The following is a 25,648-nucleotide window of genomic DNA, read 5'->3' on the forward strand; positions in this document are numbered from 1 at the left end:
AACTCTAGCAAACCCGAGGTACAGTGAAATAAAATACAATGACAGCAGACGATTCGGACTCATCTCACTTAGCATACGAGCTAGACTCAATGACTTCACAAAATCATACGTACAAAGGTCATAAATTAATGGATTTAAAGATTAAAGGATGTAATGATTAAAGGATGCTGACCAGTTACACAAGAGATAGGAGGCACCCGAACCTCTAAGTCTCAGATGTGTTTCGCCATCACAATGCTCTACGTATTAGAACAGCTACTGTGCCGTTATCCAGGTCGAAAGCCTTGTCCTGGAACATGGTGTGACCAATCAGCCACCTGCGGACCCATGGTGAGATTTCTACGAGACGAGGTACTATAGATGGGAAGTACTTCACTGGCTTCGACTGGAACTGCCTGAAATCACTTTATTTCAGGTTTATCAAAATCTTCACTTCAGATCTAAGACGACTAACTTATTTCTTCATTCAACGAAGAACAAAGGAAAGGTACAAGATATAAATAATGAGATAGAGATAGCACACCAAATCAACAAAACTACCTTCATGTATATGCACGCATCCGTTCCATATCCTTCCATTGAAACCAGGAAAAGGTCCCCGAGAAAATACCGCGCATACAGCCGTGAAAGCGGAAGACCGTATCCATAGCCAGCCTAAAACTATGATATTGCCCCAGCACTTTCGAAAAAAAAACAACAGTAAATCTGAAATGTTTTCCATTCTCTGCGCACAATTTTCATCTTTCGTAATCGTAACGAACCTTCCATCACTATTTCGGAAGTTTTTTTTCTGATTTCAGAGCATCTCCTCAAAAACTTAAGTCTGTAGCATTGGATTTCTCTTTTTGCGTTTCTGTGCATAGTTAGCCTCCTCCTAGGACGAATTTTGGCACTTTACTGTATGAGTTCGATTATAACCGAACGCCAGTTATGCATAACTGTACAAAAAAAACAAGACAGAAATTGAATTCCCACAAACTACGGTGTTAGAGGAAGGGAGGAGGAACTAGGGAAAAAGGGTGAAACTAATGGGAGAGGAACTTCGTCAAGACAACGCGACAACCTATTCATGCATTATTATACCAAAAAATAGTAAGTCCATAAGAAATAAAAAAGAGCTTCGAGGAGTCTTCCCCATACTGCGGAGGCGGCTCTAAGCATGTGCCGAATACGTGCTGCGTCTTCATGTTATAGTACCTTTTACGCCAACTGTGTGTGATTCGAATAAATATGCAATTACTAATCACATGCAGGTAATAATAGTAACTAATACTTAGACCAAAAGAAAAAAGTTCTGCTAAATAAAACTAAAACTATAAATTCATCCACCATAAGCAATACACGCTAAGTAGTACATTCCACCAAGTTCTAATTCATTTTCAAATTATTTGAGCGTCTTCCTATTTGTTTCAAATACCAATGAAAAAACTATGTAGAACTTTCAGAGTAGAATCGAAGCCCCTTAGGATTAGAATGTTAACAATCATCGCTTCATCTTCATAATATGTACTAGCACCGTTAACTATGTTAGGATCTAAAATACACGTCATCTAGAAATAAGAACTGCTTTTCTCATAACAATTCTTCACTTGAATTTTGTTTTCCATGTCCAAATGCAGAAGAATGGCTATTGTTTATATCGCAAGCTTAACTCAAAAAAGTGAATTTCCTCAGCTTTGCAATCTCTTGAAAATTCAACATGCTGGAGAACTAACCAAAGGTGCTTGTGTACCGTCTCTCGGTGGTGGTGGAGCTGTGCTATACATGTAGTTAAATAGCCGTTCCAGTATTGTTCGAGAGACACCACCACCACGATCGCATATCTAGAAAAGTTGTTGCATATCATTGGGTTTGAACCGTGAAAGAGATAAATATCTCACTGACGAGCAACAAAAACAAAACATTGACTAACAAAAGCGAACCTTGATTGACAAGTCGGCATTGCCTCTAACCACAAAAACTTTTATGTCAGGCAAATCATCGTCAACACCATGATGTTCAACAGTAGCACGCATAGCGTTCTAGAAAAAAAAGGAATATTTTTATCCGAAAATTCAATAGTGGGGTTTTGGAACATACCTTTAGCAGCTCAAACATTATGTGATACAAATGACTAGGAACAGCCACAATCGATATTGGCCTTCCCTTGTCAACTGCATTGTGCATTTCTAGTTTCATAGAAGGACTAGTAAGGTAATAACGGTCACAAAGAAACCTGAAAAGAAGATTGTCAATTATAATTGGATTTTATATTTATCCTGACGATAACAATTTTTAAAATACGCGAGTAAATAGAAATGTAAATGTGCAAGGTAGTTGTTTCATCTCACAAATAAAAACGTCGGTCCGCTAAAAAGTACATCGAATGTGCTTATAGAGCAGCATGTGATGTAAGTATAACGCTTAAAACGGCTTCTGTTCTGTTGATCTCATAATATCACCGACGCGAAAGTCTGCAATGCACGATATCGTTAGATAGCCCTCGCAGACAACTACACTATCTACTGGCTTCTGTGAAGCGATAGCGTAAGAGTGACGCACTGCGTAAGTATGCAGTCAATTGCAGTGATAAAAGCAAAAAAAAAAGTGTGGTTGCTGTTTCAGCCAAGCCGACTCTGTTTCGTGAACCTTTGCGACCGATTCGAAGAAGCTGCTCTTTTTGAAAAAGAAGAGATCAAAATCGTCAAGAGACAGAATGTTCAGGTTAGTACGGGAATGACCCAAGTATTTTACGCGCTAGCGTTACAGTGATGTCACTGATTATTGCATCGCTCGGCCTAAACTCCAGGTGTAGCACGCCTTAGTGCTACACCTGGAGTTGTTCAAAGTGCGCCGTCACCATTATTCCTTACGATGAAAAGAGGCTCACCTTGTCCACCACATGAGGACTTAATTCACGGTGTGCGGCTGTTGACCCGATACCTTCACCCAGAAAAAAGCTCTACGACTGTACGCTGTTTACTGGACACGTTTCTTTGCATGTTAATCATTCTGTCATAACAAAGATGACCTCCACCTGGTCGCTACATGTGTGCTTGAGGCTGAAAAGGCATCCAAGTGCGGGATATTTGCAAGCGGGGCAGAATCACTCGCATACACTCCTTTGGTTAGCTTTTCCTTGGGCACTCTGGCACATAAAGGAAGAAAGGAAAACGTAAATTAACGTTTCTAAACGTACCTTGCATTCTCGAAAGCATCGTGAACAACGCTTTCAACATCACAGGCTGGATCAATGCATCCTACATGCCTGGGGCTTTCGGGTAGAACATTTCCGAAAACTACCTAAACGCACAACATGAACGAGGCAAAAGTTTTTTTTTTGAAACCGTCCAAGCTAATCAAGACATCAAAACTCTTGAGATCGAGTCCCTTTTCGCCTTCGTTGCCAACCAGTAATGTAAGAATAAAATTAGATTTCTAACATCAGACGAGCCAAAATTTTCGTCTTCCATATAGTGTTGTATAGTTGGGTCAAAACGACATGAAGCACGGACCGTTGCCCACGCGGCCGCGCTCGGAAGCGGTGCGGTGGAGACAGCGGTTAGAATCGAGGTGGGACCATGGCGAACTGCAGAGGTGTGTGGCGGTAGCGTTGATCCTTACACGATCCCAACCGCTACGCTCCACCGCTCCGCTTTGAGCGCAGCCGCTTGCGCAAATGTCCGTGTTTCATGTCCTTTTGACCCGACTATATATGGAAAGGTCACCACGAAAAGATCAAAATGATGCGCTGCAGACAGCGTATTGATGAACTGCTCATTCGGTGTATTGGCACAGCACTTCTGAAATAGATTTCAAGAAAGAAGAAGAGCAACACTTGCCAAATGTTGGTTTTGGAGCATTCGTATCGATATACGATTGATGTAAAAACGATCCAAGAAATACTGTATTCCTGAAGTAAATGAAAGCTAAGCTGATACGTACCAATATTTCAAGCAGAGCCAGAAAGTCAAAGCCAAATCCCAGCAATTACCTTTCTCACTAGCAATGTCAACGCCGTCTGTTTCTCTCAATTCGATGAGTCCTTCAGCCATTGTTTCGACGACATGTGCATGCCTTTTCAGAATTGATTGTAGTTGTTCGTTAAAGCTGAAAATATTGGCATTTCAATCAAGCGACAAATTATAGTGAGGTCTAATATACAGAAATGGACTCGTTTGGGTTTTTTTTTTCGATGAATAACCAATTGCTGCACGCAACGCATTCCTACAGTGATCGTAGCAAAGAAATTCGAAAATTTTTTGCACTAAATGGTGGCGACAGACTCTCAACTAATGTAATCGGCCACAAAAAAAAATAACTGTCGGGAGGCCGCGCACTATCAATTACTATTTAGTAATATATTACTTAAAGCTGAAGTTGCCACTTCTTATGGCTAAGGATACAAAGGGGCCTAAAATATGGATTTTTTTCCTTCAGCTTGCTTTAGTATTATTTTGCAATGAGCGAGGACTTTCAAAACCACAATTCCAAGCAAAGGCCGCGAATATATCAAAGTCAAAAATCAGTACTGACCATTCATTAGAAGTGAAACAACTCACGCATTTATGTTCTCCGTCGACGCTCCAGCGTTTTCATATTTTAGAAGATCTTCAAAACTTTCGCAGTACCAATTACTGACCATCTTTGAACTTGGCATTTGAAGCAACTTTGGCGGCAGTAAAGAAAACTCCTTAACGAAATCACCAGAAATTTGTGAATTAGCATTGATCAGAACTTGAACATAGCAAGAAACTAGTCCTACATACCTGCATAATATTGGCGAGTCGCACCATAAGCTCATTCTTCAGAAAAGTGTACGATGTGGCTGCAGTACCTATCCGTCCAAAGTCCAAATATTGTTGGATAGTCAAGGATGATGGTTGAAACTGACTAAACCGAATGACTACAGTAAGACTTACAGAACACTAAGAAAACAACAAAATGCTCCAAATTCGGAAATTCGAGCAGCAATTCAAAAATGTAAAGTTGCAGGCATATTCAGATCTTTTCCATAGATCCAAATCTAATACCGCAAACAAGTGACAACGCACATCTGACAATCGTTTCAGTTGTAAAGTACTGAAGATGACAACAGGTACGTAATGTTTCGTCTGTTTCAGAGTACAACTTACGAAGCACATCTCATCTTGAATTTATCTAAGGTGAATTCGAGAAAAAGCACTCTTCTGCAGGTTTAATACGATACAACAGTAACAACAAAAAAAATCGTTTGATCGATAAGTAAAGCAAACTTCGAAGAACAGAAGTTTGCTTCGAATCTCTTCGACTTACTGCACTTCTAACAAAAAGTACTGCTTACGTAGAGAAGAAAACACAAAAATTGATTTGACAATACTAAAAAAAAATACCTGTAATGTTCTAGTTTCTTGGCAACTGCTCCAACAAACGGGCCTAAAGTCCTCCGAGTGAGACGCATCTACAAAAACATAGAAAACCGGTTAAAGAGAAGAAAAAATTTATCGATAAAGACTGCTGTTGTTGGCAAGTGTCTCTAACAAAAAGAAAAAGGATGCAATGATAAACGAGGTTTCAAGAGAAGGACAAGAGAATGTTGAAGTGGCGAGTGTTTCTGAAAGTATGATCCTGGTTCATTACGAATTCTAAAATATCTTCTCATAGCAAAATGGATGACGACAAAAGAGGAACCAATTACGTTCCAAGGTGATGGATATCTAATAATGGTAGCTAGAATGTTCAGGAAAACTTCCACTAGATAGACAATGCTAAATAACCCCAAAAGAGCCCCAACAATTGACTAGAAACGACAACAAAAGGCGCTATCGAAAGCAGAAGAGATTTGATGTAGGAAGCAGATACACCACGAACATCTCGTCCTCTTCGGTGAACCACGTTTTTCTTATGATCACTGAGATGTACATTTGTAAAACAAATAGAGGGAAAAACGATGAAGAATCTTAGGGTGGAAATCAAGAGATGTGAAACTAACGGTCACTTGCGATTGATTAAAAACGATTGTGGAGGGGTCGTTGAGTAAACAGAGCGAGAAAGCTAAAGTGAGAGAGGGTGTCGAGTTCACTGCCACTGCAAGAGTGAAGTTGAAGAAATCCTGCGATTATCGTGCATCTAATATTCAAAATATTAAAAAGAACCGAAGAAACTATGGGATCATACTCGGATTACCGCCCATATTGTACCGATATTTATACAATTCTAACTTAATCAAAAACTGTTTAACACCATCAAAAGAGGATAATTGAAGTACAACTCCCTAGAATCGGTCAATCTTCTGGAAATATCAAGAGCTAGGATATCTGCTCAAAGTGTGGGAAAACTCATGCCAATAGCAGTGCCTCTGGAGTTTCTGGGTAGAAGATCTGAGCGATTTCCTGAAGAAATCACTGCCAGCCAAGTTACGCTCTACGCGCACAAACATATTTTAATAGTGCGCCTCGACTCTAGGATGTTGGCCATGGAGCGCAGTATCGCGGTAGTTTTTACTGGGAAACTTTGTCCAGAACTTGACTGTGAGCACAAGAAGTTGAAAGGTAGAGATATTTGAGATGACTTTAATAGGTCCTCAACAGAACACGAGAGATTCGAATTGTCAGGAACCAAACAGCACTAGCTAAGAACAAGCACGTAAATGAAAGGACCAATTGTCACTGCATACAGTGCTCACCGCGAACAGGTGACTCTGATATTTGAAGTTCTAGGATATCTTTGCTGTACGTGATTTCTGCAGTTTTCGCGAGAGGATATTTGCGGTATTCAAATGTCATTTGCTCCGGGGCGAATGTTTTAAAATGTCTATCTCCACCTAAAACCTATGGACTGTGTACTGTGACAAATGCCGATTGACAAACATTGTACATTTCACTTGACCGTTCATTTAACAATGGAACTTTGCACTTTGTACAATCTGTTCTTTGGTGTTTCTTGAACGGCAACAAGCACTTCACTGACGATTGATGGCTCTGATTACACTACCGTACAGTACAAAAAGGTAAGTACAGTCCGTGTAAAACTTGTTGTGATACGATGTGACGCGTTATCGCTGAAGCGTGCACTGAGTCTCTTTTCTTTTTGCTTTGCGTGGTTTTTCTTCTTCTTTTTTCATTACATGTTTTCGTGAGTTCTTTTTTCTCTGCTCTCTATCCTATCGTTTGTTTCGTTTGTAGGTCGCTTCTAAGATCTTAGTTTGTAAAGATTTGATTTCTCTCCCATCTGCGCATGACTGTTAGCGTCTGTTATAATCGAAACCATAGTGGAATCCCTAAATCCGTCCTAGAAGGCTAATTGGACATAGTTACAGAAGTGCGCCAGAAATCCCTACAATTTGATGTCTCTGAATAGATGCCCTGCAATCAGTACGAACTTTTGAGCTGGGTTTTCTTCATAATACGGTAATATAAGATGAAGATTATGCGCGATTCTTCAATAAATAATTTAAGAATTTGATTTAAAAAGTGAAATCTCTGACATATGAATCCGCTTGGATGTGTTGTGTCACGCCAGTGTTTCTTGCTCTCCCAAGCAAGTCTGGTGACAATCTATCGACTCCAGAGAGATGAAGATCTTGGTGGGCGCTAGGACGGTTTCGAGCCATAGATGGTGCAGTCATAGACGAACCTCCTAACTGTTGCGGTACACCCGCCGCTTGAGAAAATCTTATCGGCAGCAATCAAAGAACATTGCAGTAGAGTTTTAGTGCAACCTTTTGCGCCAGCTAAGAATAAAAATAAAATAGTAGAAACCTTAATCGGTTTCTACTATTTTATTTTTATTCTTAGCTGGCGAACAACATACGGAACCAACTCTATGGGTTTCTTCGTGGGCGCAGCTTCTGCTTAATTTGTTTATCCTTATTTTTCTATTTCCCGGGATAGTTTTGTTAGCCTTGGAACGAATATTCACCGAATGGCAGGTATTGTATAACAAGCAACCTCAATGCAACTCATCTTCCCGTCCCGCCGTCCTACCGTACCCTTTGAAGCATTTTTCTGCTTTTTTTGCGTGGAGAACGTGGAGAAATGACAAAAGCGAATTCTAGTATCATAGAACATAATACAACCGTTCTATGGACAGCAACTGTGAGACGGGGTTTCAAATGCAATTGTTTTTATGATATCCACAGGACTGCTTGCGCGACGACATCAGGCATCATTGACATTGAAACAACTGACTACTAAAATACCGTAATATAGTGTTTGTTGTATAAAGCTACGAATCTATGGGTTTTCAGGTGCGATGTATCACACAAATGTGTGATTTCATCAAAAACAATTTTGCTCCGAATGCTCGCGAACTAAACAGATTGTTCTTCGATGGGACTCATTACAGAACATGTTTTTTTTTTGTCAGAACATCAATTTAGTTCGATTTACGGATGTTTTATATAATAGTCAGATTATATAGTAGTTAGAACCAACAGAGGCATCAGTATTCCATAAGCAGGAAAACAGTAGAAGAATTCTAGCATAGAATATTAGTTCTGTCGATGCCTCTACCTATCTAAAGATTAATTTCCCAAAGATTTCATATGTGAAACTCTTTTCATAACGCGTGGAATAAAATCATACGAATATAAATAAATCAAGAAGAAATTGGCTGAGATGGCTTCTTAAAAGAAATTGAATCGATGGAAGCTCGTCGCATTAAACTTCATGAGGGCTCTAACAAAAAAGAAATCTTGTTATTCTCCTTCTCGCTTACTCCTTTAAGCACGTGACCAGTCCTGCTTATTTTTCATTACAAACCTATGTAAACAAATAAAAAATGAGAGATAAATGGCAGATCGAGTAACGACAAGAAAACAAAGAGAAGAAAATTATTCTTTTCTACCTTCACCAGAAACTTCTAAATTGTTATTGGTTAGTCGTTCAATTTTGCAAAGCGGGATTTAAAAGTCCTTTTTGCATATGGGTCCTTATTAAGAGCGACTCGTTCTGTCTTGTCTTCCATTACATAAAGAGTAAGTATTGTTTTCCCGCACCTATATGGAGAGTAAGTAATCTTTTTGAATTTCAAAACAAACAGCAGTTAAGTTAAAAATACAAAGGCCGCTGAAGTCCTGTATACATTTTTACATATTCATAGTTTTGAATGAGCATATTTATGTGAAATGAACTATAAAATATAGAAAAAAGTTTCTGTTTTTATTTGATGACACTGTAAAACTTCGTGCACGTGTGCTTCGTGTCCTTCGATCATTCAACCGAGGGAAAGAAAACTGGCGTCAATTCAGTTGAAAACAACTCGGACGAGCATAGATCAGGATCAAGGAGTAGATGAAGAACGGAAAACAGGAAATCTTACAGATAAGGTCTTAGAGCTAGTGAAAGAAAATGCTGGAGATGTGGGTAGGAAGCAGTACATTTCACGACAACCGAGTTTCAAAAACATGAAACTTCTCTGTAATTTACGTAGTTCATTGCATGTAAATATGTCCGTTCATTCAAAAATTACGAGAGTATGCCACCTTGTATGCCATGCAGGACTTTATGGGACCCTCGTGTAAGCGACCTACAGCTCGTATAATTATTTCTTAAGATATTTGTTACAAGACTTATAATGCATATAAAGAAAGCAGACACATAAGAATAACACACTTGTTATTGGTGCTAAGAACAGCATTTGTACGCTTCCCGACAAAATCAGAAAACGCTTCTTAGAAATCCATGAAAGGAGGTAGCGTAGCGCGCATTTCAGCAGCCCAGATGCTATTCTATCCGGCGAGTAGGCAATTTTAATTAGTTTGAAAGTCAATTGCATGAGATTGCGCGCCGGTGCGCCTACTACTTTCCTACGAAGAGATAAGTCACATGGCCAAAAGCAAATCAGATATGGAGAGTTAATTGATACGATTCGAGTTATCACTGACCGTTCGATAATGGTCGTCAAAACGACTTTTGATCAAAGGTTGTCGAATGATGCAAAAACGATGAGACCGAGCGATAGTTAACCGACAGTGTATCAGAAATGACAATGCAGTAATCGGCCAGAGAACAAAAAACTGCGTTAATTTCAAGGTTCCGAGGCATCTATGCGAGTGATGTTTTAAAAAGTGTTAAAAAGAGTACTAGAAGACCTATGAAAAGACATGAGCAGGAAAAGACGAAGTTCGCAAGCAGTGGAATGCCTTAAATTTCTCCTAGACATTTTCCCATCCATGCCTTTTTCTGAATTGGTCGTGAATAAATTTTTCGGCGGGAAGATTCTCATTTCGTGTCTTACTCGGATTTTTTTTAATTGAATGGACCAAAAACAAACACAAACGAACAGGAAAGAAATAACTAATACAACAGTGCTACCCTTTTCTCCTCGTGCTTGAAACGAATTTACCCAGCATCGATATAAATGCGAGGATTTTTTTCTTGCTATTCTAACATGAAAATTCATCATAGTCATCCACTACGGTCGGCTCCGAATACTTCGGAGCGGATGAGCTTGGCGTATCTGCCGCCAGACTCTTCCACTGCGTGACACAGACTTCCTTTTCCTTCGCTTTGTCCTGACACAATCAAAGATGCATCGTGTCCCCCTACCCTCCCCCTCCATCTCCTCCTCCTGTTGAATGCATTTGGTGGCGACACATTGATCCTTATCTTGCCATCTAGAATCTTGTCCTGCCCTCTTATTAACTGCGAGCAATGATACACGTCAATAAGTAAATATTATGTTGCACAGTACTTTAGTCAACAAATGGAATAGAACTGGAAAAGAGAAATGCAAGAAATCGATGAAAATCGGCACGTGGGTGCCTGCGTTGCTGATTAATTCGACCGTATTCTGTTGACGCGGAAACCCCTATAGCAATGCCCGTTCCCATTCCGAGCATTCCAAAAGAAACTGAAAGAGAAAACACGAAAAATGATTAAATCGATATTTGTTTGCGCAGAATTCATTTATCATGATGGTATATATGATCAGAGCATATGAGCGATTTAAACTACCTACTCAACTAACTTCATAGTAAATCGTTCACTTATTGTCCAGTACAGCTTGCAAATCTCCTTTCACTGTGCTGTCAAGTACAAGTCCTCTGTCATGTACAGAGCGAGATTCTTAGCCATCAGCACAACAGTTACATAAACAAGGTTTGGAGTGTTTGTATCGGGTAAACGGAGGAATTACTGTTGTATAAAATAGTGCGATAACGCAGTGATTTCAATTGTTTGGAATTTACAAATGGAGAATAGAGAACAACAAGGTTGTACAATTTTGAGTTAGGGTTCGACAGTTGCTTGTTCGATTTTATACAATGAGTGAAGCATTTCGCAATTGTAGAACGCCTGCCCGACAAGCGTACTCGCAAACAGAAAAAATATGTCGCACATAAATATTCAAAGGAAAATCGTGGAATCCTTCTTGAATCGAAGACAGTTTTTCAATCCACAACTTCTACTTCCTCAATTATGTTCGGTGGAACTCTAGCTCACCGAACAAGGACAAAACCGTGTAGAACCGGTCCACTCCATTAAAATGTTCAAACAATGCACCAAAGTATGTAGGCGGGAAACAATTACTGTGTGGGTGTGCAAAAATAGGAGAGGATACGGTATATTTCTCACGAAGATGTTAATACATCTGTAGAAGCGATTGGAAAAATGCTGTAGTTGAAATTGATGCGAGGATATAGAATGAAACGGCAATACGAGAGCAGCTGTAGTGATGATTGAAGGCAGCATACCACGACTCTGACGTGAAGGAATCAGTGGAAAAATCTAGAGTTAGGGTTGTAAATTGCGGAGTCAGGGGTGGTTCCGTTCATCTCTCCTTGTTCGTCGTAAGAAACGGCGTGGAAGACGAAGATCGGTCGAAGATCAGTGATGTCTTCTCACCGGCCTATTCAAGTATAACCAATAAATGGGCTGCTAAGTGGATCGGAACATGTGTATAGAGGAGCGTTCTAACGAACCTCGTAATAACCAAAGTGGTTCCCACGCCGCTTCGTACGACAATCAGGGAGAGATGAGCGGAACCACCCTTGATCCCGCAATCTACAACCCCATTTCTAGCTTTTCCCGCGGATTCCCTCACTACGTTATATTCGTGGTATGTTGCCTTTAAGTGAGGAAATGATTAACGACCGAACTCTATCGAGCTGTTTTCGACGTTGGCCTTCTCACGTGTTTTGATCGTAATTGTTGTGATGTGGATCATGAAATGTCTATTAGCATATATTTGGTACTGGATCATGGCAGAGTACTTCTAAAGTGTTGCTCCGCAGATATATATGGGAAAATTTGTGTATCCTTCCATACAAGTCACCACCTATACTTTTTTTTGTGACATATCACCTTACAGGGATTGTTCAGGAGAATCTCCGATGACCCCTCTAACACTGGATAGGATTCCGGACGTGGTTTGCAGGTACCTCAACGAAAACATGAAGCACAACTACAAACCCAGGTGTCAGACGCCCTAAGAACACCAGCGGTTGTTTACCCAACAAAAGTAATTCCCTAAAAACACGACGGAATAAAAGCGTGGAAGGAGAGTTTGCCCGAGATCCTGAGACCTCTGATTCCATGAACCTCTGATGATTGTTGGGTACGTCTTGCCTTTGGTGTCGTTTTTGAAAATTACGTTCCGAGCCTCATCTACAAGAAAAAAAACCAACATCAGAAGTTATTTCGTCCTAAAAGAACTTTTGGGTTCTCCTACTAATTACTCAATACTAGGAATTCCACAGGAGAAACAAACTACTTAGTAAAACATAGGGATAGAAGATAAAGTGTCTCGCGTTAGTCAATCCGCTTGGAACGCAGCACCGCGTTCACATCAATTCAGAATCATTTGAGGTTCAGAAACGCGTAACTAGCCAGCACAATGACTTGCTAGGGCTAGCCGACCTGTCACGTCAGTGTTTTTATCCTCCCTGACAAGTCTGGTACCAATTTATCGACCTCGGAGGGATGAAAGGCTTGGCGGGCACTAGCGCGGAATCGTACTCAAATATATCAAAAAGAAAATATATTAAAATATACTAAGGATGGGAAAAACCGTAGTGATAAAGTAATAGGTTCCATGTAGTCAAAATCGTGGTTACAGTAAGAGTTCGAAAGACAGTAAAGTCGATTTCCACACTATGTCAAAACCACTTTGAAACTTATTTCAGTGACAGTACAGATGCGTACAGAAGAGAACTAAGCTCCACAACATCATATTTTTTTACTTCATGTCTAAACGAACTACATCCATCTACATAGATATAGGAGAAGAAGAAAGAGAGAAGAATCAGGTATTCTGAGATCTTTTACGACACAGTACCAAAGGAAAAGAGTTTCGATCACAACTTCCGGTACAATTACTCGAACTAGACTTTAACTAAAGTATAAAGGAGTATTTGGAGGAAGTACCCAGGAAACCCAGATGCCAGTCAAATTATGTTGGAAACAACTTTTTTTGAAGGATGAATGAGATTGAAATCGGTGAAAGTTACTCACCTTCGAAGCCATTTTTCCACTCAAGTGTGCTCCAGATTCACCAGGACGCCGACTACAGAAATCTACCAAACACGCCCCACTGTTCTATCAGGTGTTCGAAAAAACGTCAGAGGTTCGACGCGTTGCGCAGAGAACAATATTTTCGTGGCGCGCGTGACAGGACGATACAGAATGGCCGAAGTGATAGAGGGGGAAGACGTAGAGACGTCGTAGTAGTGTCAAAACGTAAACATGGGAACGAAGTACACGCATTGATGAGACAGACACCTAGTCTGATGGAGTTTATTCGTTACGAAGACGTCGAAGAGTTGATCGAAATATATGAATAATATATAAAACTTGAGTATACCACTTCTCTCTCCAGTGCAAAACTCATAATAAGAAAAAATATGAAAGAAACGTGTTAGAGAGGGATAAGATCGAAAAACTAGGACATTTCATCTTAACAATACAACTGGACTGAACATACGGTGAGGCTCCTGCCTATTATATATGTTATATATATTATATATGTTCTTGAACAGGAAAAGATTGGCCAGAGCACCGAGGAATAGAAGGAAATTAGTGCCGAATATTAGGGATCGCTGCCTCGTCCCATCGAAAACGGTATGTTTGCATCAACAACATTAAACTGATCATTGGCCAATTATGTTCTTTCACATTAGCTTCACTTATGTATCCAGTCTCTTTTTACTGATATTACGATGAACTGGATTTACACTTCTGACAGTCCGATTCCATCGCGGAGACGCTTCGACAATCACACAATGAAAACAGGTAATCGGAACAAATCACGCACGTACTCGATCATAGTCTGGATTGTGTTTTTTTCATGGCGAACAGCGCAACTCTATTCTGATCGAGCAAATTATTTTGACGAATATTTCGCAGGATCAGATGCATAAATTTGATAATTTATGAATGGATAATGAGGTGTTTAAAGTTAGACAATACCTCCTAGGAGCAAGTGTAGTGCCGTCGGTAAAAGGTCCGCTCCGGCCGCAAGGTCGATCAAGGTGGAACCCCTCTAGTGCCAACCAAGCCTCGCATCTTTCCTTAGTCGACAAATTGTTACCAGAATTGTCTGAGAGGATAAAAAAAAAACACTGACTTGATCATCGGCTGGCCCCCGCAAGACCCGTTCCAAAATCTCAACGAATACGAATTGCAGTAAAACGCGTTGGTGCATCCCAAGTTGATTGGAATGAAAGACGTTATCCTTTACCCTTTTAATAAATCTTAGCATTATCACTAACAGTAGCTTTCTTCTGATTGTTTCAAAAACATCTTGATTTTCTTTTCCCTCGTTTTAATGTAGAGGATGGGGAAAAATTACGTGCGCGTGACATTTGACTTTGACAAAATTAATGCGCAGGTCCATCAAGAAGGGATCCTCGAGAAAGCTGTGATCCTATCGAAGTCTATCAAATCATTCCAATTCTATCCTTCAACTGGATTGGGCTCCAGGAGCCAAAACAACGATCCACTTCCTCGAGACTGAAATCGGCTCTTTTTTGAGGGATTTGGGGTCTACGAGCAGCCCAGATCTCAATCCACTGGATATTTCTTTTTAGTAGTTCATTTCATTTATTGGTTCAATTCCATCCCTTCATCTGGTCAGCTGGTCCGCCGCACCGTCGATCCATTCGATGAAAGAACGAATTGAGGCCCGTATCAAAGCTGATGTTAGCCACTTCGAAAATTCTACGTGATTACAAAATGTTTTGGTCTATTGTCTTACAAAAATACATTTCTTCTTACGTTTGTGGGCAAAAAATAAAGTTTGGGCGTTTTTTTTATGACGTATGTAGTTTTTTGCAACCCTGTACATTTCTATGCTATTTGCCCAAACAAGTACTTAAGCGTTTATATGGGTCTAGTGGCACCCTTTTGCGTGATACAGATTATAGATAGAATAATGAACGAACAATAAGAATGTCTAAATTTTTTCCCAGATATTCTCAGCTGAAAGAAGTTGATGATTATGTAAACAAGCAGAATTTACTTGTAGTTTTCATCGCCATTTATTTGCAGAATAATCAGAGTCCAACCGGATCTTACACACCGCTCTGGACCACTAGATTCTAAAGACGATCTTCATCGTCTTTAGGATCTAGTGGCCTGTAACTGTAACCGTGAGCTGCACGACAAAGTCCTGGTTCGTAAAAATAAACTATGCTAATTTCAATATCATGCAGTTTGAGCCACCATAATCTCCTTTCACTAATGGTGCGTATACGATTTCGAATAAACTACTGCACACAGCAATGCACTGGGGTATCTTGCCGCTCATGGAAGCATTCTGTCGTCTATCTACGACGCGAGATCATTTCATTTCCGAAGTTATGGTTTTTCCAGTCATGAAAAACAATAACAAAAGCAGATGTGAGCAACGTGCAGATAGGGGGATAGTTGTCGTGTTTTCCCCATTTAAAGCCGTTCTATGGCTCGTTATCAGTTACGAACCATTTCCATTCAAAGTCTCACATGACCGAGACATACAAGAGCACGTAGCCTCTTCTAACAAAATAATCGTGATTTTGTTTTGATTAGTCAGATTTTAGGAGGAATGTCACTTAGAACCGTTTCAGGTACTTGGACATTCAAGTACATGGTGAAAAGGATTATAATAACAGTAATGTTTCATTTGTACTTGAAAAATGGTATTTCAACTCCATCTTTACGCATCATAGGCGGGAAAACCTCGCAGAAAAGAAAATTCTAGAAGTTGTGAACATTTCGTGTCAGCTCACAAAATTTGAGTACACTCCGATTAATAATTGTTAACAATTATTTGTTCACTTCTCAAAACTCATCTCGCTTAGCACGTCAGAGTGCCTCGAAGACAATATTTCTTTCACACTCTCAGGCGTAAACGGTTGTTTTTAAAAATATACGAAGAAGTTAAGGATTTTCAATGATTTTGTTGGAACGGCGTATATGTTGAGACGCTTTTAAAGGCATCACCCCACGAATCTGGCGTGGTATGGATTTTCGTGGAGTATACCTATATCGGGTCGTAGATTATGAATACACGGGTGGTTGCGCTCATCTCTCCCTGCAACTCTGTAAGCAGACGGCTCCGGAATGCTTTTCCTTACGACGTCCTGTATTGTGACGCACCACCCCCGCGCCTCGCCTCCGATTCGTCGAATGAAATGAATTGCCCTATCGGGGCGTCCGAATGGATTTTCGACGAATCGCAGGGGGGAGGTGGGCGCAAGTGTGGTGCTTTGCAGTAGAGGAGGTCGTAAGGAATCGCATTCCGAAGCCGTCTGTTTACAGTGATGTAGGGAGAGATGAGCAGAACCACGCGTGTATTCATAATCCTAACGAAAATCCATACCACGCTATTATTATTTATGGGGTGATGCCTTTAAGAACACTGTTTGGCAGGAGGGCAGGATGGGCCACTTAATCTATTGTAAATTCTAGGCCAACTCTAGATCTACTGCAAATTCTAGGTCTATCTGATCTACCAAGACGACGAAAGATTAGGTGGGCTAGTCTCGCTCGACTACATCGCATTCTTCATTTTCGCATAGCCAACATCACGTTCACTGCAACGGAAGTCACCCGCTGTGCTGATAAGGAGTAATCTACCTCACAATTATGACATGAGCATTAGGGTGACAAAAAAAACTAAAGTATGAGCGTTATCAAGGCAAAGATTGTTTTAAGACTATAAATGTGCCTCTAGAATTTGCAATATTGCTCTTCCAGCTGATATTTGAACGACTGATGCAAGTGCTCCACTTAGTCACGACGTTCGTCACAGCACAAAGAATGAAAAGAAAATAATCTGAACAACCTTCAAGTAGGTGCATAATCCAAAAGACAAGAACGTTAATTAAAAAACCGAGAAACTTTAAAGTTAATTATAACTTAGTGCTTAATGCTTCAGTAATGTATCTTACAAATGTATCTTGTATTTATGCTTAGCACATATTTTTGCATGGTAATACAGTAACGCAATACCTACCTAAGAGTTGATATTAGAATACGACTGATGACATGACATGATTACGACTAATTAACTAATAATAGGCCTACATTCACTCTTATTCTAGCCACAAAAAAAAAGAAAAAACCCGCAGACACTTTTGTTATAAATACTACAAGAATTATCTGTACTACCAGTGAAATAACTTCCCAAGCATTCTTGAATTCAAACAAAATGGAATGAAACCTCAGCGACTGGCATTACAGACAAAGACTTGGTGGGAGGTTCAAATAAAACAAATGTATAACGCAGTAAGACCTGACGGATTTGTTGTTGCCTCTTACACATTGGAGGAAACGCAGCTGTGTATGCTGAATGTCATCGATATTGATTGGGAACGACGGGAGCGCTTTGTAGGCAAGTACACTCTTCAGACTCTACTTCAAAAATAGTGTGCCCGCTGGAAAACAGGGCAACAGAAGATATTTTTTGGATGTACGAGCAGCAAAATTCGAGTATGCGTCTATAGTCTGCAATGAAAAGTATGCGATGAAAAGCTACGTTACCTACTTTTTCTGCAAACTCGAAAGTCGATAAGAATAAAAAATCGGATACACGAAAACAGACTTCTGCTGGATAAAATGAGGTATCACCAGGGCAATGAGGTATCACCTATGGAAAAGGAGAAGACATTTGTGGGTCAAATGTAGGTGAGGGGAAGGGGAAGGGGGGGCACTCACCGGCGCCCTTATTTCTCGACGCTCTTTCTTTTTTCTCTTAATAACTTTAGTTCACATGCCATAGATCCTCCAGGACTAATGCTTAGGCCTTAGGGCCCCGACTAATGTGATTATTAACTTCGAGAAATAAGGGCGCCACTGAGTGTCCCCAAACTACATTTTACCAGACATTTGCTGATCTGAACTGCAAATAATAAAATAATCTCAAGCACCTAAGCAAATCTTAAGTACCGAAAATTATACATATTTGTTTTGAACATGCACCTAAATATTTGACAAACCTATGCTGCGCATCCCCGTTCATCACTCATTTTCATCTTTTAAAGGCATCACACCACGAATCTGAAGTGCTACGGATTTCAGGTGGAGTATTCGTATACGGGATAGTAGATTATGGGGAGGGGGGTGATTCCGTCCATTTCTTCCTAATTGTCGTAAAAAACGGCCCGTAAGATACGGCTTCGGGCGTTCTGGCGTACTATTTTCTACAAGGAGTTCGACTGGAGCGCGCCAGCCTTGTGCGGGTGGGGTGATGGGTGGTGCCTTTAACAGGTGGTGTAGGGTAATGCCTTTAACAGGCGAAAGTGCGAACAGTTGTAGGCACATTCTGGCGGATAAAGGGCTAATAAATAAATACCAGTAATTAAGTCAAGCCTACACCACGAATTATCAAACCATATAAAGAAACATTCACCTTAAGAAATATTTAAATGTCTACAGAAACTGAGATCGAAACTACGCGAAAAGCATTGTAAAAAAGCAAAACTTCATAGTGTTCAGAGATCCATCACTTACTCCAATCTATGCTCCTCTATTTATCTTTGTAACCCAGCAGCTCGGGTTAAAAAAAAAACAAAAGCTAGTCGAGAAGCAAAGGATGAGGAATAAATTAGGAAAGAGGGCTCCAATTGGAAATATTTAAATAGCAATTCGAGAAGGAACCTGCGATCTTCGAGGATCTGCGAGATCTCAACTAAATGATGTTGAGAATAACTCGAAAGCAGCTGCAGAACTTCCAATCTTTATTGAGGGAATCACCGCTTCAATTCGCTCTGCGAACATTGACAAAAACATCCAAACAAAGACAAAAGAAAAGCAGCCGTAGAATTTGCAATCGAACTGATGCGCAAATAAAACACGGCATATTGGATACTGCAAAGCTCCCATTAGGATAAGGATCTGGCAGAGACTAAGCTGTGTCACGATCATCTATCCAAACAATTTTCTTGGCGATAACCGTGTAGTCTTTGACACACGAGACGCGATCGATTAGTGAGAATATTGTTCCGCGTATTGAGCTAATCTCTGAAGAATAACAGGATGATCAAAGAATATGTAGGGATTTTGACTCTCATGAGCATCAGCAAGGTAGAAATGTGACCCGATTTTGAGGAGAAGAGAAGGCCCTGTCTAAATAAGGGAAATTAAGTCCACATGATCATTTTCAAGGATCCGACATGATACCACAGTACTAGATTAGGGCTCAGATCCAACTGAACAGTCAAACAAAAACCTGCCTCTCGAAACCGTAGACAACGAAATAAACCATTGAAAGAAAACCAAAAGAAAACCGACACCCACGTCCTACAACGACCGAAACGTGCCTACCCTGCCGAATTTGCCCAAACGAGGAACAACACTCACACTACCTACAAACAACTGGCAGTCCCTACAAAAACACTCCAACGTCATAAAACTCTCAACACTCCCTGCCACCCATCGCAGCGTAGCGACCCACACCATGCCACGCTGCGTCTCTGTCTGAGCGCGGGACGAGTTGCCGAACTCTCACTGTCTGCGATGCATCCGCCAATCGTTTCAACTCGTCCACGTTCGCAACCACCACCATCTCGGACTCGACAACACTAGGATATTCGAACGTCTTCACAAGCGATGACATCGTACACCCCAGTGAAGGCGATCTTCAAACCATCACAGCAACGTGGGCGGGATGTAGCTGTGTATGTACTTCCAGAGGATCCCGATCTTTGCATGGAATTCAGTTTCAAAAGGTTTAACAGTCAAGGGGATATCGCTAGTTATGTTTGTACTGCATGTCGGGCATTAAAGGACCGAGCTCCTCGGTTATACGGAGTTGTTCCTACCGTCCGTGTTCAGAATGGTTATTTCGTGAACGATCCCACACGTACAGAGCATCCCCACTTTTGTGAACCGCGAAATTATCCACGTTCTATGATGCGCAGAGAAATCATTGCTAAATTTAATCAAATTCGAGAGAATTTGGATGATGCTGGCACTCCCGAAGAGGTAGAGGAGGACTTGTTGCAGGCTATAAACAAACCAGAATATGGTGAGTTAACAAGGATTTTTACTACAAAAAATATGTGCATTAGAAGTAAAGTTATTCCTGAAGCGAGTTGACACATTTCAGCACACTTCGGCGACGAGGAACGCCAGGAGATGGTAAAGCAGTTGGTGATGGGTCACATCGGTGGACGAGATACCCTGAGAAGCATGATTCGAACGAATAAAAAGGCGAAACGGAGGCGTAGCCAGTTCGAATTCCCCGAATCCGCACCACCACCGCCACCAGTGAAATTCGCTCGAACTATAAAGCAGGAGATCCAGGAGCCTTCCCACGACTTCGCTCACCAACGCACGTCATCATCGCCATTGCAGCCATCACCGCCATTGCCACGGTTTGTATCGATTTCTGCATTTTCTCTGCGGACATTCTACGTTATTGTTGCTGAAAAATCATCGCAAATCAGTCCATCCCTTTTTCTGTCCGTGAATTTGCATCACTCTAGATTCCCTCGGTTTTACGTTTGAGAGCATGTGTTTAAGATAGCACCAATCAATGGAGCAAGATAAGCTCGACATCTTTACGTTGCATCACTGCGAGTTTTTTTTTTGTCTTTGGTTTTTTTCTTTTTACATTGTCAGATCTCAGGGTATCTAACTTGCCATATTAGAGGTAGAGGGCTTACCGAACTCGTTAAAGACACCAACAAGCACAGCTAACTTTCAGATTCTTCATCCAACAGTTATTTCATACTTCTCTTACGTCTTCTCGTGAGTGGAATACCTCCAAGATTCTCTGCTAATGAACTCTACCTCTTATTTGGGAATTTCTAAAACGTAACCCTTCCGCTTGAGTTCTACTGAAGCGTTGGAATAGGTTTCTTACCTTCTATGGCAGGAGAATAATATGTTAAGCCACCACACAAAAAGGTCATTTTCGCTGTATAAAAATTAGGCGAAATCCTGATCAGCTGTGTTCTTTCTTGTTTTTGTTTTATGGCACACCTATATTTTCAAATAAATAAGTGAATATCTTGCATTCTCTCTTGTTTCGGATTTCAGGGCTCATACACTCATACTGAAAGAGGCCCACTGCAGCAAACCAGCCATGACACCGGCACCAACTCCGAGTTATCTCGGAACAGCTCAGGGTTTTTCGCAACTTCTGACCAGTGATTCGTCAAAATCTACGGGCTTAGCGGCCATTGAAACCCTACTTACAGCACTCGAAAATAGCAGAGGTAAGAATGCTAATTGTTCTGCATTTTCTTACTTGCCCCAGGTTTAAGTCTGTGGTAATTGGTTCGGGATTTGCTTTCAATTTTCAAAAAAAAAAAAGAAAAGCATCCGCTGAGCGCGAAAACCCACTTATCCTTTCTTACTGGTGCCCATATTTTAAGAAAATTTACAGAACCAAGATGATCTCTCAAAAATTTCCGGTGATTCAACTTAGGTCAAAATGTCGAGGTCATTTATAAGAGAAAGTGTTTCCATATGTACTGATTTTAAAATGTCGTACGTTGTTACCTTCCATTATGTTTTGACAAAATCAGTTTGTTCTGGTTCCCTATGGTGGTGCTGATCACCTTTTTTTTATTCCTCATTGTTTACAATTGATCTCGAATGAATTTTACCAGTCGAGTTGAATGGTCGGGTTCTCAATATCAGCGAAGATTTGTTATGACATACAAAAACTGTGCTCTTCTGAAATCTTTTCCTTTATTAAGACAAGTGCTTCTTTCAAGAAATTCTTTCCAGCTACTACTGTAAACGAACTGAATAAAGAGCTCACTGAGATCGTAAATGGAATGGCAAGAACTGATCACAGTTCGACGTCAATACGAAGTGCTAGCGACCTGTTTCGAAGGTTTGCTTGATCTGCTGAGTGTTTTAGCGAACTATTCAATTTGGCACACGGATAAGCTCAGGTTTATAACACTCGCTCCCGCCGAACTCCTTGATCAACGAGATTTCTCAAAAGTTTTGGCTTTCTACCGGCAGCGGGGAAAGATTTTCATTGAACGAGTCGGAAAGTCAAGAGGGATGATTGCGAGACATGCTAGACCATTCTTCAGGAATAATATGGTAAGCGGCGTTAGAGTTTTTTTTTTGGATATGCTAATGTTCTTGCTTACTATTTAGAACATATTGACACATTCATACAGCAAAGTCGTACTTGAAGCTCTAGTCACAGTTCACAGGGCAGGAACAATAGTCCACGTTTGGGTAAGTAGAATTGTTCTTTCAGCCACGTACTTTTTGTCCGTACATATATACATACATGTTTGAGACCAGCGAAGGGTACCGTAATGAAATTGACCACATCACCGTCGTCACCGAAGGTTTTGCCTGACGCATGTCATTGTTGTACCCAAGTTCAATGAGGGGTCGAACCATCGACCATCCTTCGAGGAAATTTTTAAGATCATCTCTGACCGGAGCCTCTTAGCTTCGCTAGCCGGCTTTTGCGAAGATACCCAAACAATCAATGTCGACGACGAATGTGATCGACTCGTAGAACATCTTCACTACCGTACGAGTAAAACAGTTCCAAAACTACCAAGGAACCCTTGTCTCCGGAATCTGTCGAAGTAATACGTCACCGCAAAGCTTAACGAGCTGCATATAACCCCAGCTCACGTCCGAACTCGCGAGGGTTTTCAGTGAAGGGACAAAAATATCTCAAAGAGAAAAATCCAGCGATATTAGCTGTAGCAGTAGAGATGGGCAAGAGCATCTGGTACGCCCGTCGGAACCTCGCCAATCGTAAAACAAAAATGACCCTTCGAAACCCAGATAAAACAACCGCAGACGAGAAATGGAATGGAAAAAGTCATTCACGACTTGTGCTCAGGTCTCTTCTGCGGCTACGTCCACTTGCCTCTTCATTATTTGTGGGATGACACATATGTCAGAGGTCCTTCCTTCTGAAGTCTGCTAGCCAATCATGCTAATCGAGGGATCGTACTTCACTAGGGCCAGATAAGTTTAAGTCTGAACATCTGAATAGGCTACCGCAGGACCTCAACACACTAGCAAGGCTCTTCACTTGGTACCTGCTGGAATGCAAGTTCCTAAGCAATTGAAGACCCACAAGGTCGTGATGCTGTAGTTAAGAGCTAAGAAGAGGGTTCCATATGACATGGGCATTTACCAGACAATTTGCTTCTGTTATCTGCAAGCTCTTCACAATAATAATCCTAAACAGGATTGAAAGAAAACCAGATAGAAGACAGGCATTTGTGTCACTTTTGTCAATCGAGGGCTCCGTCCATAGAGATACGTTGTGAATTATGCAACAACTTCACGACCAAAATTTCCAGATTCTACAGTGAGGTCACAATCGATGTGAAAAGTTGGTTCTACAGAGCGACAGAATTTCACGCAAGATATTCACTGCCATTCTCGAGAGAATTATGCGAGGATTGGAATGAGATGAAATGGGGGTGAAAGTTGATTTCTGGCAGTTCACCACCTTCGTCTCGCTGATGACTCCGCTTTGCTAACATCAGTCAGACGGAACGAATGCTGGTCGATGAAACGTGGAATATCGGTCTCCAGCTGAACTTGGACGAGATGTTCGTGACGAATTAGTGGGTCACTGATGCTCCATTCACTCAGCGTTATCCTATCCGCAACGGAACGACTATATCTGAATGCTCCTGCTATATATGTTCAGGTTGGGAAATTATAAAAAAAAAAAATTATATATGATGAACGACCCGATCTCCGAGTTGGACCAGAGGAAACGAGCGGTTTGGGGAACATACTACAGCATCGATGATGTAGTGAAGAAGACCAAGAACATCCGGCTCTGTGCTCACCCATTGCTCATTTAACTCCACATGAGATACCCTTGCTTCCGATTGACAGTGAAGTTACTAGTGGCGTCCTCGAGCAATTCGGCGAACAGCAGGAGCATGGGTGATATAGGTGATACATACATGAGTAGAAGAACGTTCTCTAATTTATTAAGAGCGTAATAAACTGGCTTCTCATTTTTATTTTTCTTTCCATTTTATCCACTTTTGCTAGGGTACACAGATTGAACGGATATGTTTTGCAAAAGTGTTGTGAATAAACTTGAGTTCCTTACCTAATTTGTAGGTAACGGAGTCGCAACCTGATGCGTCTGGGCGAACAATGTATGATGCACTCCGAAAAGAAGGTATCAAAGCGACTCTGATTTTGGACAGTGCTGTAGGGTGAGATGTTGAATTGGTTACTATTCATTTCTAGCATGTCTCTGATGTTCTCTCTGCAGATATCTAATGGAACGAATCGACATGGTCGTCGTTGGTGCAGAAGGTGTTATGGAGACTGGCGGAATAATCAATAAAGTGAGTCAATCTTTTTCTTCTAATGTGCATGTTCCCAACTCATATCTGCTTTAATCACCAGTTGAAAAAATTAGGGAAAATAACAAAGTGGTCCTTGGTGTTCCAGTTGGTTTTTTTTTAGTTAGTAAAACAAACATAACTGGAAATTCTTTTGTTGTTAAATAGTGTTGCTTCTAGAAGTTCTAGTATTTCTGTGACCTTTTGCAGATCGGGACATTGAATGTAGCTATATGCGCAAAGACAATGAACAAGGCAGTATTTGTAATGGCTGAGAGTATCAAATTCGTCAAAGAGTATCCATTGAATCAAGCAGACATTCCTGAAGAATTTAAGGTTGTCATTGTGGATTATCACACGCTCCCTCATTTGCAGTGACGTTTTTTTACATTATTACAAATAAAGTTTTAGTACCGGACATCAGTATTGGAAAGCGGTGATCTCTCTATAGAACACCCTATGGTTGACTATACACCACCTCAGGTCTGTTCTCTTCTCTTTTTTTGCTTCTTTCCATTATTAATGCCGCACTAATAAAACAATAGATTTTGTTCAGCGTAGCCGAACACTCCTCTGATAGTTCCTTTCCTTTTCTCTTGCATCATAAATATTCTGTTCGCTTTCAGTGAATATATAAATAATGTGTTCTGATTCTTTCTGTGCATAAATTTTGTAGCATTTGAATTAAACCTCAAGATTTTATCATTGTTGGATCCTTCCTGTTAGTTAGTTGCTGTCCACTTATATGTGCGTTTTTAGTACATCAATCTACTATTCACGGATCTTGGTATCCTGACACCAGCTGCGGTTGGCGAGGAATTGATCAAGTTGTATACGTGACGTCACACTTAGGAAAACCTCATAAATCGTTGGGTTCTAAGAGTGTCCAACATAATTGCCCGTTGTTTTCTGTTGGGTATTTGTACACTGATATGAATATGAAGTATTTAT

General features: G+C 40.7%; 3 protein-coding genes across 4 annotated transcripts; 1 reads left to right on the forward strand and 2 right to left on the reverse strand.

Moving 5' to 3' along the window:
• Positions 1-266: 266 nt before the first annotated feature.
• RB195_008211 (uncharacterized protein) lies at positions 267-13,424 on the reverse strand (the record flags this gene model as incomplete). 2 transcript variants are annotated; one of them, XM_064194615.1, is made up of 12 exons in its annotated part: positions 267-395; positions 541-654; positions 1,716-1,823; positions 1,923-2,021; positions 2,080-2,215; positions 3,179-3,278; positions 3,818-3,892; positions 3,974-4,089; positions 4,542-4,672; positions 4,749-4,872; positions 5,352-5,419; positions 13,413-13,424. In XM_064194615.1, the coding sequence occupies 12 exons, from the start codon at positions 13,422-13,424 to the stop codon at positions 267-269; spliced, it is 1,212 nt and encodes a 403-aa protein (XP_064045759.1). The 2 variants fall into 2 exon arrangements, with proteins under 2 accessions (XP_064045759.1, XP_064045760.1); XM_064194614.1 differs by lacking the exon at positions 13,413-13,424.
• A 5,860-nt stretch (positions 13,425-19,284) lies between these two features.
• Positions 19,285-19,944, reverse strand: RB195_008212 (uncharacterized protein; the record flags this gene model as incomplete). The annotated part of the gene is made up of 3 exons (XM_064194616.1): positions 19,285-19,400; positions 19,677-19,704; positions 19,834-19,944. 3 exons carry the CDS (start codon positions 19,942-19,944, stop codon positions 19,285-19,287), a joined length of 255 nt encoding a protein of 84 aa, XP_064045761.1.
• Positions 19,945-19,988: 44 nt separating this feature from the next.
• Positions 19,989-25,537, forward strand: RB195_008213 (uncharacterized protein; the record flags this gene model as incomplete). Its single annotated transcript, XM_013438011.2, has 11 exons — positions 19,989-20,406; positions 20,488-20,755; positions 21,423-21,601; positions 22,119-22,227; positions 22,289-22,445; positions 22,503-22,586; positions 24,468-24,565; positions 24,625-24,700; positions 24,908-25,033; positions 25,109-25,180; positions 25,457-25,537. The coding sequence occupies 11 exons, from the start codon at positions 19,989-19,991 to the stop codon at positions 25,535-25,537; spliced, it is 1,668 nt and encodes a 555-aa protein (XP_013293465.1).
• Positions 25,538-25,648: the final 111 nt, after the last annotated feature.

Source organism: Necator americanus, chromosome III, assembly GCF_031761385.1.
Source record: "Necator americanus strain Aroian chromosome III, whole genome shotgun sequence".
Taxonomy (NCBI): Eukaryota; Metazoa; Nematoda; class Chromadorea; order Rhabditida; family Ancylostomatidae; genus Necator; species Necator americanus.